Genomic DNA, 16,116 nt, shown 5'->3' with positions numbered 1-16,116 from the left:
CAATGGAGAACCTACAACCGACAAACAATCTATCATATCAATTGCCCCTGCTGACAGGTCACTCCGTCACAGACTCGCCTGCATCTGCTGCAGGCTGCATGGGTAGTGTGCACTGCCGCGGCCCCGGAGAAACTTTGGAAGGATCCGACCCGATTACAGATCCGATGCTAATAATCTCAACGGTGCTGGTTGTGCAAATCAAGACAGACAGATCTGATGATGCCACCCCAAAACAGAAACCGGTTTTGTTTGATCACCTCTGATGATGCTGCTGGTCGATGAAGGCCAGTTTACCGAAATTACCGTTGGTATGGTTCATACACAGTGGAGCCGACTGGGTTTCAGTCAGACTCCGTCCGTCTCCCCTTTGCGCCCACCCACTCGCGGAAGCTTCAAAGTTCGCCGTGGCTCGCCCAGCCAGCCGTCTCTCGACCGCAGGAACTGACGGGTCACTCCCGGAGTGACTTGGGCTTGGGACTTTTGTTGATTCGGGGTTGCCTGCGGAATGGAAACGAGGCACGGAAAAGAATACTTGGTAGGTCTGCACTGCGCATTGCACCATCCCACCATTGCATCGGACCCTTTGGAGTATCTTAAGGGATTCAGGCCATTGATGCGACATTCCATTGTTCCTGAGTCAGGTGGGGGGCGCGTCAGCAATTGGACGATCGTCCCGTGATGAAATCCCCACTTGCGGCCGTACCTGAGCCTGAAGAGCCTGAGTCCTGCCTAAGGCCGGACTAGGTTCCGCTTCAGAACGAACCAAGAACAAGAGGAACGCATCAAGAACATCCTCGCCGGGCCCGCTTTTCCCTCATTGACGTTATCGATGGCAGGCCACAGGTGTCTTCTGCAATAACCTTGAAAAGAAAACGCCAACTGTCCCGCTTGAGTCTTGACTTCATCTCCACTTGTGCCCGGCTAATAACCGTTCCATGGATCACTGGCCTCGCTTCCCGTTCGTTTATTCCACGAGCCTCCATCTCTCTGTTTTTATAAGTAAAAGCCCCGGGATGATTCAGCCTAGACCCTTGCCTGAAGATTTTTTTTGAAAGCAGCACCACTCCAAACTGAGCAGCGAATGGCGACCAAGCAGCCTCACTGTTGCCCGTCCCAGCGACAAGGCTACTGTCAATCCGCGAAAGGCGCCGACACGGTCATGGCCACCATCCACCGCGCGGTTATTGATCCCTGATCTCACTAATCATGGCAATAGTGTCAAGCCCTGGCGCACGCCAAATCCGGACAATGCGGTCATTCGGTGGGTCCTGACGATGACGAACGTGTCGGCCGTCCATTTAAATATAGTTGAGCCCGATCCCTCATCTCGCTGGCGCCGAGCTGGGCGCTTAATCCGATTTGGTTCCTGTCGCCCGGATTAATTAAGATTATCATTCAATCTCCGGGCGAAGTTGATTTCCCGGGCCACCGACCACGTTTTTCAACACTGCGTCCAGCACTGCGTCATTGTTCGCGTTTGTGACGATGTGAGAGTCGCGCTGGGCAACGGCTACTGCACCATTCTTCACAGTCGAAATCTGTCCGAATGTCTCCTTGAGCGCGCATTGACCACCGTTCCATATTGGCTCGGCCATGCGACCCGACGATCCAGCGGTAACTTCAGTCATTGCTTGTTTGCATACTGAGGGTACCACGATACTCCGATGCGCATTGACGAACAGAGGAAGTGTTCAAGGCTGTGCACTACCTTGCCTTTTCCCAACAAGCGCCCCTTCTATGAATCGGAGTCTCAACCCTAGGCCTGTGCTCTCGAGGCCTCAAGCGACCCGCAACATCCGCTGCCTCGCTGGAAATTGTGTTTTAGGCCTGCTGTCAGCCTGCACACGGAGGCTTGGAATGGTTGGTCTAACGTCATCTTGATAAGTGACAGAAGAGTGTACCGAGTATCCGGGCGCTACGACCAACTTGGAAAGGGGGCTGAGTAGAAACCGAATCGACCTTGAAATTGATCTACCGTAGCCCTCGCTGGAGGAGTGGCATTAACCAGATTTCCTTTAGGGGCGTGATGTCCGCGATCAAGATAGAAGTCTTGATCTTGGAGAAGTTTAACTGGACCACAATGGTGGGATTGACTGGGTCGAAATAGGCTGAAATGCATGGATCGTCGGGTAAAAGGGGGGCGGTCACTTTTGCACTGCTTTGAGCGACCATGTATGCGCAGCATCTCATGATGCTTGCCTAGGAGACTTGAGCCTCAAGGAGGATGAAGGTTATACTCTGGTACTGCTCAGACTGACTGAGAGGATACGACTTTGGACGTCTCTCAGTGTACACGACTGTTTGTCTGGTAGTCCGTTTCTGGTGACTGTGCTTCTCTAGGAAAGGGGCAGTAAATAGTTACGTGCACTGGTTCTTTCCCTGGCGTAGACGCCCATTCTTGTTCTGAGTTCCTGACAGCGTTGATGTTTAAGATAGCCAGTATAGGGAGCGCATACACAGGTCCCTTCTTAAAAAATCCTTGTCTGTCCCTCTAGATGGAAAGCTTTCCCAATCGAGCTCGAGACTCAATCAACTAGAAGCTTGCTTGACACAAGCCAAGACCTTAAGACACCAGGCACATCACACCTATACGGCCCAATCAAACCCACGCAAGCATCTATTGAACAACAATACGAAGACCATACAATGCCAAAACCCCCCATCCCTAATCCTGACACCCAACTACCGAGCAAAAAAAAAAAAGAAACAAATATTTATATTAAGAGTATCTACCATTATCACATCACGTCACGTCACGACCCCAACAACCCAAGCCCCAAACCCCCATCATATCCACAAGCATGCACCTTCTCCTTCATCACCAGGACCCAAATATCCCCCCAGTATAACCACCCCCTAAGCCCGCCCACTAGCATACTTCCGCGTCCACTCGCGCGCCACCTCCTCGTACCGCGCGAAATCCCCCTTGAACTGCTCGGCGATGCGGCCCTCGACGGCGTCGTCCGGCATGGGCTCGGCCAGCAGCTGGCGCGCGAACTGCAGCACGGCCGCGATGCGCGAGCTGGGCTTCCACTCGTCCGCGCGCAGCATCCCCAGGCACATGCTCCCCTTGTCGTCGTTGGTGACGTTGGGGTGGTAGATCTTGGTCCGGAAGGAGACCGTCGGTGGCTTGAAGGGGTATTCGGTGGGGAGGGTGAGGGTTAGGTGAAAGGTTCCGTTCTACAGCAGAAGAGGGGGTTAGTGAGGTTGCTTTGGGGGGATGGGGGGGGTTTTTTGAGGAGTGAGGGTGAGGGCGAGGGTTTGGCCGGTGTTTACCTGGTACGGCGAGTTCTCGGGCCCCTCCATGTAGACATCCCAGATGTAGAGGTTGGATTCGTCGGCCAGCTTGACGGTTATGCCTTCGGGGGCGGATTCGGTGAGTTCGGCGAGCTCCTTTTGGTTTGGGATGGTTAGTATGGCGACTTGGGGTGAGGGTGGCGGGAGGATGGGATGTTTACTGTACCTTCGCTATCCGCTTTTGGCTGCCCATCTTGGTTTGGTTGTTGGGTTGTGTTTGTGTTTGTGGTTGGGAGGTGGAAAGCGGGGTTGTGAGGTGAAAGGAAAGAGTTGAGTGATGGGCCGTTGATGAGCGTTGGATGGAGTCTAATTCTGATGCAGTTGCTGAGAACGAACGGAAGTTGATGACAACAACAGAGACAAATGGAGACACAGGAGATGCTGGGATGGGCTACTGGGCGGGGTTGGTTGGATGGGAGCTGGACCTGAACTGGAAGCTCCTTTCCTGAGATGGCGGGGCGGGGCAGGCGGGGCGGAAGATCCGCCGGAGTGGAAGACGTCAGTCATTTCTGTCGGCTCAACCTCAACCCCAAACACCACAAGTCTACTATCGCAACATTCAATTCTGAATCTAAACAGATTGATCTCATTATAGTATCTGTGGCAGACAAACGAAATACATCAAGGCTAACTAGCGAGAAAAAGACAATCCCCGAAATCCTTCAGCCCCTATCTAAACAGCAACGTGCCCTTCCTTGGAATTGGTGATATTCCTGGCTGCCTCGTCCTCCCAAAACCTCTCTTGTCGTCCTCTGTTCTTGCACAACCCAACCAGATCAAAAGGATCGAAAAGCGTGAGGAGAAATGGACGATTGTCACGATACCCTGGCCCTTCCAGCTCCGTGACCCCGTCTCTTGCAAGGTAGATCTTGTTGGAGCGTGGAAGCCACCGCATGGGATGGAAGATGTTCAGCATTGTGGTGTTGATATACATCACGGTCGCCTCAAACACCCAGAAGAACCACTCGTCCTTGAGAATAGGACTGATGTCCTTGATGTTGGACACGTTCAGGCTGGCGGCAGTGAAGTACTCCACCGTCCGATAGATCGTCCGCACGGTGATTAGCCCGCAGCTGCAGTACAACACACACAAGGCGTGCTTCACCTTGCGATTCAAGACCCCACCGCGACGGCAGTTATAGTGGAACCTCAAGGCCAGCGCAAGGAACCCGGCCATCAGCACGAGCTGCAAGATCAGGGACGCTTTGAGCAGCCCTTTGCCGATGTCTTGCTTGCGCTGTGGGTTCTCGACGTTGGCCACCAACGCGCCTCCGTTCCCAGTGAGCACCTCGATCACCATGCTCATCGCGAGAAATGTTGTGAAGACGCGTCCCGGATGGATCGGTGAGTGGTAGGGGATGTAGTAAAGGATTCGCCCGAGGATCAAGTAGTTGGCTGCTTCGTAGACCGGACTACAGATCGTTTAGTCGTGGGTCTTCTCCGGCGCGTGGGTTACTTACGGGCCAGCGAGTAGAAGAACCGTGCTGACAATGAAGATTGGCAGGTTATCCCAGTGACCCCAGGCGGCGACAGCTCGTAGCACAAAGCCACCTGTGAAGAGCAGTGCTGACCAGGGCAAGATCCCGGTCACTTTCCAGGACTTGTACTTTCTGCGGTCGTCGTCAGTAGCGGGTAAAGTTGAAGGTTTCAAGCGGACCTGCATACATGCATTGATAGATGTGCCAAACCCCAGAGAAAGTGAACCAGATGGCGAAAGTAATAGGAGCACCCTTGTTGGGAGCATAGTACCAATAACTATCCTCCTCTGTTGGACATTAGTACGGGGATCTCATACTTGAGTCTGGACCAAGGTGCATACGGTACGGCGATCTTGTGTCAAGCATCACGGTATAATAAGTGGGAAAAGAATCAGTTCAAGGTAAACAACGATGGCTCTTTGCTAATATGCTTTATTAGATAGGAGAGCGTGTTTGCTATACTAATGAATGCCCTTCCTGTGCCTCTGGGCAACGAAATATATATGTGCAGCGTGTGGCAGAGCCCGATTAGCGAAAACGAGCAACCTCTATCCAGTAATCAGCCAAGGCCCTATGAGAGGGTCAAGATGTGCCTCTGACTTAAACATCCAACCTTAATTGACCACTTCGAGGGCTGAGTTGTAAAGTTGTTGCCCGATCGTCAACCGAGTTGATCATTCATGGCATAAGCCACAAGTCATCTCCATGGTGCACACCAGTGGTCTTGAGTGCTCAAGAGCATCATGCCTTCTTCAAAGTTTCCCCTGGGTTGGGTTTAGCCTTGCTGGTTCCAGGTCTTTGTCTCTGGTGACGATGGATGGACCCTGAGACCCTGAGACCCATCCTCGAGACTTGGCTTGGCACCCTCGCCGACAGCAAGCGAATACGAGCAAGGCTGTGCTCGTTGTAATTGGCTCCACGAAGTCAGCCTCGCAGGTCTGTCATTGCTAGTGCTAGTGCATGGTGGCTGTGAGGTTGAACTCAAGGCTGTCATTAGAGAGAGCCGCATGGGGATTCAGTGAGATCATCTTGGAAGACTTTGGGAGGGAGGGAGTGAGTGAGTAACTGAATTGATGGTGGCTCAACCCCAGATTTACCCCCATGCGGAAGGCGTTGCCGGGACGACGAAAAATATCCCGATTCGGATAAGACCCATCAACACACCACTCCCAACGTGACCCTCTCCAATCGTCATCTTCCACACCCAACTCACTGTATTCTAGACCGTTAGTGTGGATGTGAACAGGCGTGTACTAACCACCAGCAGCAAACATGACTTCGTCAAAATCGCCCTCCACTTCCCTGTTCCAGGTGTACCTTCGCCTGCGGCCTCCTATGTCCCAGCACGAAGAGGAACAAGCCGAGCGTTGTTTGACCATCGAATCCCCAGAGCAATCATACACCACGGAAGACAACCACCAAGATGCCCCGCCGACGCATATCACGTTACAGCCTCCCCGCGACTCCCGGAAGCGCGCCGTGGAGAAGTTCGGGTTTACACAAGTCTTCGACGAGTCCGCATCGCAGCTGGGCGTCTTCGAGGGCACAGGTTTGGAGAGTTTGATTAAGGGTGTGTTGTCGGAAGGACGCGATGGTCTAGTCGCGACGCTGGGCGTCACAGGGAGTGGAAAGGTCTGCTTGTCTAGTCGTGGTGCTAGGCGATAACGCTAATGCGAATCCTTCACAGAGTCATACCATCCTGGGCTCCAAGACACAGCGAGGTATCACCCAGATGAGCTTGGATGTGATCTTCCGGTCCCTCGCTTCGACGATCAGACCCCTCGACAACTTCATCTCTCCCCTTCTCTTGTCCTCTGTCACCGCCGCCGATGCTTCCGAAGCCCAGATCTTTAGTGCGCAGACATTCCTCGAAGCTGTGTACGGTGAATCGCTCGATCGTGGCAGGAGTCCCAGGGCCCAGACCCCGATGAGTGCCGGAAGAGCGCAAACTCCCATGGCGGTACGGAGCCCTTTCCCCCAGCCTATATTGCAACCTACCCCGAGGTCTCGAGCGCTGGTCCCTACCAGCTGTCAATTGCCCGCTGCGTATGGTCCGGGGACAACCTCGAAGCCAACCTTTGGCGGTTCCCCCACCCCTGGTCTGCCGAATCCCCTCTTCATTCGTTACGGCGGTAAGACGCCGGATCGAAAGCTGCCAGGATCCCATTTGACAACCCCACACGGACGTGGGAATCGCTACAAAACATGTTGTGCTAACTCACCCTCTTTTGCTTCAAAGGAACCCATGCCGGCGCTCATCTTTCCCCGTCGTCAAATGCCCTTGCGCGCTGTCGCCCTTCCCCGATCGCCTGACGTGAGCCATCTTACAATGGAGCTGAACCCACACTCGGAATATGTGGTTCTGGTCTCGATGTATGAAGTGTACAATGACCGTATCTTTGATCTTCTTTCGCCGGCCATCGTCCCTGGCCAAGGAAGCACGATGACTCGCCCGGGAGGTGGGCAGAAGGACCGTCGCAGACCGCTGTTCTTCAAGTCGACGGAGGGGTCGCCTGACAGGAAGGTCGTCGCGGGGCTGCGCAAGATCGCATGCTGCACTTACGAAGAAGCTTTGTCGGTTTTGGAGGTTGGACTTACCGAGCGCAAGGTTGCAGGTACCGGTGCCAATAGCGTCAGTTCCCGCAGTCATGGGTTCTTCTGTCTGGAAGTCAAAAGAAGAATGCGCAACAAGAGAACCGGCGAAGAGACATGGATGGGAAACACACTCACAGTGGCAGATCTAGCCGGTATGTCCAGCACAGCCTCTGCCTCGACATGTCAAATATGCTAACCAAGCATCAGGATCCGAGCGCGCAAGAACTGCGAAGACAGCAGGATCTACACTTGCGGAAGCAGGCAAGATTAACGAGAGCTTAATGTATCTCGGACAATGTCTACAGATGCAAAGCGATATCCAGGAAGGCAACAAGGTATGCCACACTAAGCTCATCCCCTACGGTTCGTTAGGTTTGCTGACTTAGAAAGGCGACTATGGTCCCATTTAGGCAGTGCAAGCTCACAGAGCTACTCTTTTCGAACTCTTTCCCGTCGCCTGGTCAAGCTTTTGGCCAGTTCCGCCACCCGCAGAAAGCCATCATGATTGTGACAGCTAACCCCTGGGGAGACTACAACGCAACCTCGCAGATACTGCGCTACTCCGCTCTGGCACGGGAAGTTGCTGTGCCCCGAGCCCCCTCGGCCACCGAATCCATCCTGTCCAGCACTCTTGAATCTTGCCATGGGTCTCTTGGCGGACGTGAGTCGACAAATTCAGTCGCTGCTGAAGAATTGGACAAGGCAGCCGCTGAGATCGAGCGGCTCCGAGCTGAGAATGAGCACCTTTCAGTGAGACTCGCGGAGGAAGAGATCATGAGAACAGACTTGACCATGAGATTGAAAGCAAGCGAAGAGATGTGTCTCACCATCGAACAAGACGTGCGTGAGGAGTGTTGGAACGAGATGGACGAGAGGATGGAAGAAGAGAGACGCCGGTGGCAGAACGCTTGGGACGAGCAGGTGGGTTTCCCTTTCTGCGAACGGTGCGACTTTGACTCTAACTCGAAGCAGACGGGCCATAACGAAGAGCACTTGGACAAGAAGCTTGAGTTGTTTACTCGGGGCTTCCAGAGTAAGTGCTTCCCTCTTCTTGCTTCTTCTCGTTTTCGCAACAATCGACAATACTAATCTCCCTTCCAGTCTACGAAGACCCCAACACCACCAACAATGAGCGCATGGAGGAGCTCGAGTTTGAGAACGAGCAGCTGCGCAAGAAGGTCGCTGCGCTGGAACGCGAGCTCACCTGCCGATCGCCCACCAAGAAGACCAGAGCCAAGACTACCACGACCACGACGCTCTCACCCTCCCGCAACTCTAACATCCTGGGCCGGGAGAGCGATATCGAGAATGCCTTGAAGCGCATGGACCAGCTGAAACTGGCCGACAGTATGTTCTCGCCGGCCACGCAGCAGCTTTCATCGCCTGGCAAGAAACATCGCAAGATGGCTACCAGGAAATGGGACTTGGCTCCGGAGGAGGACATTTACTAAGGCTGCTTCTAGGGATGAGCTTCCTCTCTCCCTTCCGTGATGAACACTTGTAACATCTGAATGTTGACTGGCCCTTTGGTGGGATTTGTTGTTTGTTTGTTTGCTTCGGCATTGAAGTAGTTTTCCTGCTCGTGGTTTATGATATCCGTCTGGGCTGTTGGCGTGGGTGGAGAAATTACTGGAACTTTGATTCGTGTTGCTCTTCATGTTGATAATGATTTTATGGTACAGTACAAAGTACATTCGTTACTTGGACAGACATCTTTTGACCAGCAGCTCTTCCTGATGACGCCGATCTTTGTTTGTCCTGAGCTAAAATGAAGTCATGAGGAATTGTAATTATACAAATTGGAGAAGGATCGAGGCTCGTCCGGCAAGAAACAACAGATTGGAGGGCTCAAGGCTCGGCCTCAGTCATGTTCTCGTCTTCATCATCCGTGCCCGCAATCTCGAGCGGACCAGCGTCCGCGTCCGCTTCGTCGGCGGTCTCATTCCCCTCCGCGTTGCCCAGGGGCTCATCCTCTCCATCGCCTTCGACACCATCCTCTTCATCATCCTCGCCAGCAACTTCCTCCTCCTCCTCCTCCTCTTCTTCTTCTTCCTCTTCCTCCTCATCACCTTCCATCTCCATCTCCACATCCCTTTCGTCACCTTCGCCTTCACCTTCACCTTCACCTTCATCATCAACATCAACATCAACATCCTCAACCATAGTATCGCCCTCCTCCCCTTCCCGTTCACCTTCTTCCTCTTCCTCTTCCTCCACTTCCTCCTCACCCTCCTCCTCCTCTTCCTCACCCTCCTCCGCATCACCCAACTCCATATCATCGCCGTCCGCCCCACTAACCAGCCCCTCCAACTCCGACTCAGGATCAAGCGACCCATCCCGGAGGTTCGGGAACAACAACTTCCGCTCCGTCGTGAGCTTGGACAACTTCTCGTCGTCCATCTCGCTGAGCTCGCTCTCGTCGTCGGCGCTATCGTGCAGACTGGCGGGGATGGTGTCGCTCTGCTGGCCTGGGGCCAGGTCCTCGGCTAGGCTGGCGGCAGTCTTGAGGAGGGTCCTGCCCTGCGGTATTGGCAGGCCTGTGGCGGATGCGGATGCGGATTCGGAAGCGGTGAGGGTTTGGGAGTCGAGCGCTGCGGTGGCAGTGGCGGTAGGTTCTGCGCTGGTGGTTGTGGGGGTCTTGCGGCTCCCTCCTGCTACGGCTGCTGCTGCGGTGCTGCCTGGGGCAGCGGCGGTAGCGGTGGAGGTAGTGGCGGCGGCGGCGGATGTGGTGGGTAGACGAGGTGGGACTTTGCGGTGGACGATGGCTTCGGAGCGCTTTTGGATGTCTCGGCGGGCGATGCCTTTGGTGCGGCCGCGCGGGGCGGGGGCTTCCGAGGCTGGGGCGGAGGTGGGCGGCGTCGGGGTGTTGGTGGTGGTGTCGGCGGCGCCGTCGCTGGTGATCAGGCTGCCGCCGCCTGCTGCTCCTGCGGCGGCGCCAGCGACCGTGGTGGTGTCGACCTTTAGCCGTTCTTTGGTTTCTTCGTGCGCTTGTTCGAGGACCTGCGGCATGTTGACCTGGTAGAGGCGCGAGTAGACGTCGGCGATCAGGTCCTCCAGCAGAGCGACCTTCATCAGGTTGTTGTTGAGTTTCTTGAGCTCTATGGCGTCGCGGATGAGTTCGAGGAGGGATTCGCTACCCGGCGCCAGGTCGGTCAGACTCTCGAGGCGCGCCGTGTTGGCGACGAACTCCTCCCAGCCGATGGGCTTGAAGACACTCTCCTCATGTCCTTCGTTGATGTGTGCGGCACGCCGGATTAGCCCCGCGTAGGTGAGGCACATGTCCTCCCAGAGCTTGGTGTGATTGACAAAGTCGCCTTGCTTCTTGCGGACACGGCGGAGGAGTTGGTCCAGGTTGGCGCGGTCGTCCAGTTGGTCCAGTAGAGAGACGAAGAAGTAGGCGTATCTTGTGGTGTAGACGAAGTGTCGACCGGGACGCTCGTGTTCTGGTTTCCAGACTTGGATGGTCATCGTCTTGGTGACAATTTGCTGGGTGAGCTCGTTCTTGGCGGCGGACGCAGCGTCAATGGAGTCTTCGTCGTCTTCGTAGAGGATCCGTGCAGCCTGGAGGGAGGTCAGCGGAGTTACCAGGTATGCATGGACTCAAAGCGTTCAAACATACTCGGTACGCCATGCGATGGTGCCAGTTCGATTTGTCTGCATTCTTCAAGTTGCGAAGTACTTCGGAGATGTAGCGCTTCCAGGAAGCCTTGTCTTCCGGCGGTTGCACCTTGCGAGCCCAGGGCGTAGCGAGAAGTGTCTTGCTGGCGTCGGCGGGCTGTAGGGAAATGTAAGCATCTAATGGAAGCGTGTCGGGCAAATAGTGTCCATACCTCTAAGGTTCCGCGCCGAACCAACTTGTGCACTACAGTCACGAGCTTGTAGTGAGGTTCAAATATCGGTTCCGAGCGCGAATCCCTTCGTTGCGGCAGAGCGTCAATCGCATCGAGCAGGGAGTCCAACAAAGTGTCTAGATCGAGCTGCTTGAACGGCCCTCTTACGGAATCGTCACAGCTGAACATCTTCCAGAGACACTTGCTTAGCATGTAATGAGTCCTGCATGCGGTTAGCCTTTTGTAGGTATAGCAGAGCCATTCACACGCACATCCAGTTCTTGGGCTTATCGACTAGAGCCCGCTTGAGAAGGTAGCTGGCTAGATTCCACACGGAGTATAGCTTCATCTCCTTGAACGGTCGGCCTTCGTACATGCTTTGGCTTTCCTCGTTGCTGAAATGCCGTGTGAAGTCTGTGAGACTAAATGCGCCCATAGACAGCGGTTCCCTGGAGGACGAGTAGAGGCGAATCCCGAAATCCGTGAACAGGTCCGCGAGCATCTCACGGGTCTCCGGTGTTGGATCCGAGTTTCCCATGGCAGTCGAAATGGCCATGGCATAGCAATGAATAGAATAGCGCTGCCATGTTACCAGCTCTGCCCGGTTGTTGTTGATTCTATCAGCTGTCCAGGTGATGTCTTCTTCCAACTTCGAATCGTATGTCTGCGCCAATCTGTACCAGGTCTCCCATCGCGCCGTTCCGTGCTCAATGTCCTGTCGGAAGCACATGACGGCATCGTCAAGATCAGTTGTTGGGAGTGGGCTCAAGCGCTTCTGCGATCGAAACCTGGTCAAAGCCGCATACCCAAGGAGGAAGTACCAGCCATTCCGAGCGATCATAGCACTTTCGGCAAGCACCGGGATCAAAGATAAGCTTGCTACTCCCTGAATGGATCGGAAGAGCGCCAAAGGGTTAATTGGAGACTTTAGATAAGCATTTGTAATGCGCTTGTTGTAAGACAGCGGAGGAGAAGACTTTGTGGTGCCAATGGCCTGCTGCATCTTCTCGATAGTGGATTTCAACTCCGACTTTGACAAGTCCTTGATACTCATTCGCTGGGCCTGTTTCATCACTAGGTTGACCATGGTGATAGCCGTGGTGCGATCCAGTTTCTCCGTCGGGCATTTGTGGTCGTCCAATTCGCCATACAAGGGTGAACATTTAATCCCGTTGATGTCGTACAGGAGCTGACATATATCCCATTCAGTGTCATCATTGACGCCGATAGCAAAAAGCTCAGACCTCATCAGTTTCAGGAATTGCTTGTGAGACAGTTTGCACATGTAGCGGATGCCCAGGCACTGATGAACAGCTCGCAAGTAGTTCACTCGATCTTCCGCAGGGGTCTCGAACTCCTCCTTCTCTTGAGACATGGCTTCCTTTACAAGTGTGTATTGCAGAATCCAGCAGCGTACCTGCATCTCGCGCAGTCGATCCTTGAGGCTCTCTAGAGACTTCGATAGCGCCCCGCGGACTTCTGGGCCTGTGGTCGCTCCGACGCGAAGTAGATCCTCATACAATGAGAACCCGTAGAGAAGTCTAGTCAGAGAGGCCACTGCGGTCAAGGAGGCCTTCAAATGCTCCATATCAAAGCACTCGTATGCTTTGTCCGTGTCGAGCAGCACGGCTGTTACAGTCTTGTTCAAGATGCCATCAAGCGACTTTAACCACCGAAGGAGGGTGATTTGACGGTGCTCACTGGGTTCGTCAGACTCAGATGAGATCTGAAGCTCTTTCATTATGATTTCGATGCTGCGCAAGTAGCAAGAAATGACCTTGGGTGGATAATCGATCTTCTTGTAAGCATCCTGTAGTCTTCGCCAGAGGAAGAGTCTCAGCGTGGCATCGCCGCGATCCAGGAAAGAACTCATTTCAGTGATTTGAGAATTGGGCTCCAGTGGCTCGATCCCCTCGTCCATACCCTCGAATTGAACAGACGCGGGCTCAAGAATAGGTTCAATGGTCTCAATGAGATCCACGGGGTCCTCTGAGCTGGGGTTGAAGATTTTCATGAAGAAGTCCATGGACTTGAGCTTCGAGATCTCTTGGTCAACGGCCTCGGAAGACAATTCAGGCATGATCGCATTGTTCACAAGGCCAAGCACTGGGTCTTTTAAGCGCTCAAAGAGGAATTTCAGCTCCTGAAGACAGAGCAATACATGCTCCCGGTGGATGTCACTGGCCATATTGGAATGAAAAGTCGATGCCCATATGTGTCGCAGGGCAAAGACCTCCTGGCAGCTTGCGCTAGCGTGGCTGTGGTCCAGGAAGTGTGCTAAAGCAGTACGTGCGAGGAGGCTCCATCTCCCCAAGCGATCGCGCTGCTGAATCCTCGTTCTTCCATCCACCTCACTATTAGGATTATTAATCGACGCGTATATGTCAAGGTGAAGTTCGAAAAGTGTTTGGATCATTTCTAGGTCAGAGAAATGAGCAAGCGTGTATGGAAATGTGGAGTCAGCTTGACCTGTGAGAATTTGATTCTCAAGGCTTTGGAGTTGTTCGCGCATGCTTTCATAGATAAACTCGTCTTGGTGCAGTATCAGCTGCACCACGGTCTCCTTCAGTGAGTCTGGCCACTGCAGTGATGTGTAGGCGGACTCCATAGCGGGCCACTTCCGTGGCACAACATGATCCATCGCATGCTTCGCAAATTTGGGCATTAATAGCGCTTTGAGCCAGGCAAGAGCAGCATCACGAACATGCACAAGCTCATCGTTGACGCTCGTGGTGAGTCTGAATAGTCTCTCGCCATCTGCGAGAGCCTGCTTCACCCCCAGCTTCCTGGCCGACTTCCTCGAGTGCTCCAAAAAGATAGCCAGCCCGGAATTTCCCATTCCTCGAATATCCTGAAGAGTTGACAGGCTGTCGGGTTGGTAGGTGACCTGGGATCTTGCTTCATCCCAGTTTCGGAGTGTGTCTAGCAAATCCCCGACCAGATGTTGGCCTTCGTGGGCCTCGTCAGCCGACATGTCAGTCAATTCCTTGCGCTCAGCCATCGCCCGCACGGCTTTTCTGAGCTTAACAATGTCGCTGAGATCTTCGACGCCGAGCTTGGCCAACAAGGGGCCTACAGCAGACTGCATCCAGTCATCAGCCTGCACAAAACCTTCGAGGCGGTCATCATAGAACTTAGCATAGTCAGCAGCCAGGTCCACTGCCTGAGAAGAACTATCTGCGTGCGCGGTTGACTCTCGAAGCCGCGTTCTTCTGCTCTTCGCCCTCAGATTATCGACATCGTCGGGTTGGAAGAATGCAGACGATCGCTTGCGACCTCCAGTCAGGGGTCTTGTACTGGCCTCTTCCAGGTTCGCACTGTCAGGTTGATTGCTCGGACCCGGGGGCTCTGATGACTGGGTCTCTAATGATTCCATGAGCTGCTTCTCTGCGCGTTGATCGATGGAGGAATGGTCGTCGGGAACTTCTGATTTCACTCGAAGAGGGGCATCTGTAGCCTGCTCAGATTCGGCAGGCGCACGGCTAGCTCGTTGCCTTCTAGAGTCGGCCTCCTCTGCCGGCGGATGGTACACGGGAATGGCAACTTCTATGGTACTCTTCAGCTCGGGACTGGGAGCTGGAAGCGATATCAGGACCGTCGTTCCAGGTCTGATCTCTGCTACACCCAACTCGTCATCAATGAGTGACTGAAGCATAGCTTTTCCTAGCGCAGCCCATGTAGGGCCGACGGGCCTGATTTCATGACGTGCGCTCTGCGGGGAAAGGCGAGACTTTAACGCCTGGAAATCTTCGACTTGTTGTGGAAGTGCCGGAAGGTAAGGAAAAGGATCAGCCTGCCTCCTCAGGAATTTCAAAAGGGCCTTTTTCGGCTTCTTGAGGGGAACTTGGGACACGGAAAGTCGGTCGTGCACCGACAAAAGAGTTTCACGTAGACGCTCCTCCGCGAACGTCTCCTCCAAGCCTAGCTGCTCTGTGCGCACTTCCAGACGATTCTCATCATCTGCTAGGACGCTCTCCAGACAGTACCGCGTGAGACGATAGCTCTGCAGCGTGCTACAGAGCCTTGCGCTCTGTCTCCAGAGGTTGAGGTCGGAGTCATCGCGCTCCAGCGCCTCCGCGAAGGCTGCTAGAGCGGCGCTGGCCTGTTCAGTGACCTGGGACGGTAGATCCCCAGCATCCTGCACACCAGTAGTCTGACCCTCCAAGGCCGCGCGCAGAGCGTCCAGCAGGAATTGGCCGTGGTTCTTGTAAGCCAGGTAAATGGTCTGCATCAAAGTGCTCGACGTGGAGTCATTGATGTCGAACTCCGCCAGCGCCTCTGCAGCTCCGGAACCTGCAGCAAAGTCAATAGGGAGATCGGAGTCCTGCAAGTTGGCGCGCTTGTAGTCGGAGATGGACTCTGGATACTTGAAGATCTCGGAGGTTAACAGGGCATCATAGGCCTCCGCGGCCTGCGCATAGAACTGCGGGCCCTGGGAATGAAGCTTCAACGCATTCTGGTACAGTTTGAGCGCTTCCTCAATCTGAATTTCCTTCGTATCGTCAACCTCTTCCTCGATTAGTTCATCGGGCTCGATGTTGAGCGCCGCCCAGCTCGACATGATGTCGGTGTGAATTTCAGGGTGCGCAAAGCTCCCGGACCGCGGTATAAGCCTTGAGGCTGACCGGCCGCATCGCAAGAAGTTGCAATGGCCTCAGACAGCACAGCTCAGAGCGGAGAGGGCGCTAGAGTCACAAGCCCTGGGAGTAGTCGTTGGAAAGAAATGAAATTAAGAAGGCAGTGATTGATGGAGTGGTTGTTGCACCTGCGGGTGGGTCTAGAGCCAGCCAGCCAGCCGCGAGTGACACGCATGGACCGATTTAAATCATGGATAAATCGCGCGTGTGCCCGAAAGGGAAAGGCGGTACCTGGCGGGTAGTTGCTGCCTGAGGTACCTACTCTGTACTATTTCCCTA

At 54.2% G+C, this 16,116-nt stretch overlaps 4 protein-coding genes across 4 annotated transcripts; 1 reads left to right on the top strand and 3 right to left on the bottom strand.

Moving 5' to 3' along the window:
- Positions 1-2,770: 2,770 nt before the first annotated feature.
- Positions 2,771-3,738, bottom strand: BO82DRAFT_353457 (putative ubiquitin conjugating enzyme (UbcB)). Its single transcript, XM_025634958.1, has 3 exons — positions 3,464-3,738; positions 3,277-3,393; positions 2,771-3,180 (listed from the first exon to the last, which is right to left on the bottom strand). The coding sequence occupies exons 1-3, from the start codon at positions 3,488-3,490 to the stop codon at positions 2,857-2,859; spliced, it is 468 nt and encodes a 155-aa protein (XP_025493040.1). The 5' UTR covers positions 3,491-3,738; the 3' UTR covers positions 2,771-2,856.
- Positions 3,739-3,860: 122 nt separating this feature from the next.
- BO82DRAFT_353456 (putative RTA1 domain protein) lies at positions 3,861-5,227 on the bottom strand. The gene is made up of 4 exons (XM_025634957.1): positions 5,117-5,227; positions 4,963-5,062; positions 4,758-4,907; positions 3,861-4,709 (listed from the first exon to the last, which is right to left on the bottom strand). Exons 1-4 carry the CDS (start codon positions 5,139-5,141, stop codon positions 3,971-3,973), a joined length of 1,014 nt encoding a protein of 337 aa, XP_025493039.1. The 5' UTR covers positions 5,142-5,227; the 3' UTR covers positions 3,861-3,970.
- A 767-nt stretch (positions 5,228-5,994) lies between these two features.
- On the top strand, positions 5,995-9,137 carry BO82DRAFT_353455 (kinesin family protein). The gene is made up of 7 exons (XM_025634956.1): positions 5,995-6,407; positions 6,463-6,735; positions 7,015-7,522; positions 7,578-7,705; positions 7,761-8,291; positions 8,343-8,403; positions 8,472-9,137. Exons 1-7 carry the CDS (start codon positions 6,048-6,050, stop codon positions 8,819-8,821), a joined length of 2,211 nt encoding a protein of 736 aa, XP_025493038.1. The 5' UTR covers positions 5,995-6,047; the 3' UTR covers positions 8,822-9,137.
- On the bottom strand, positions 9,029-15,903 carry hir3 (putative transcriptional corepressor of histone genes (Hir3)). Its single transcript, XM_025640700.1, has 4 exons — positions 11,473-15,903; positions 11,201-11,423; positions 10,990-11,145; positions 9,029-10,931 (listed from the first exon to the last, which is right to left on the bottom strand). Exons 1-4 carry the CDS (start codon positions 15,759-15,761, stop codon positions 9,219-9,221), a joined length of 6,381 nt encoding a protein of 2,126 aa, XP_025493037.1. The 5' UTR covers positions 15,762-15,903; the 3' UTR covers positions 9,029-9,218.
- Between the last annotated feature and the right edge of the window lie 213 nt (positions 15,904-16,116).

The sequence above is a fragment of the Aspergillus uvarum genome (genome assembly GCF_003184745.1).
Source record: "Aspergillus uvarum CBS 121591 unplaced genomic scaffold BO82scaffold_20, whole genome shotgun sequence".
Lineage (NCBI taxonomy): Eukaryota > Fungi > Ascomycota > Eurotiomycetes > Eurotiales > Aspergillaceae > Aspergillus > Aspergillus uvarum.
The sequence above is the reverse complement of the archived record's forward strand: the minus strand, read 5'-3'. Positions and strand labels throughout refer to the sequence as shown.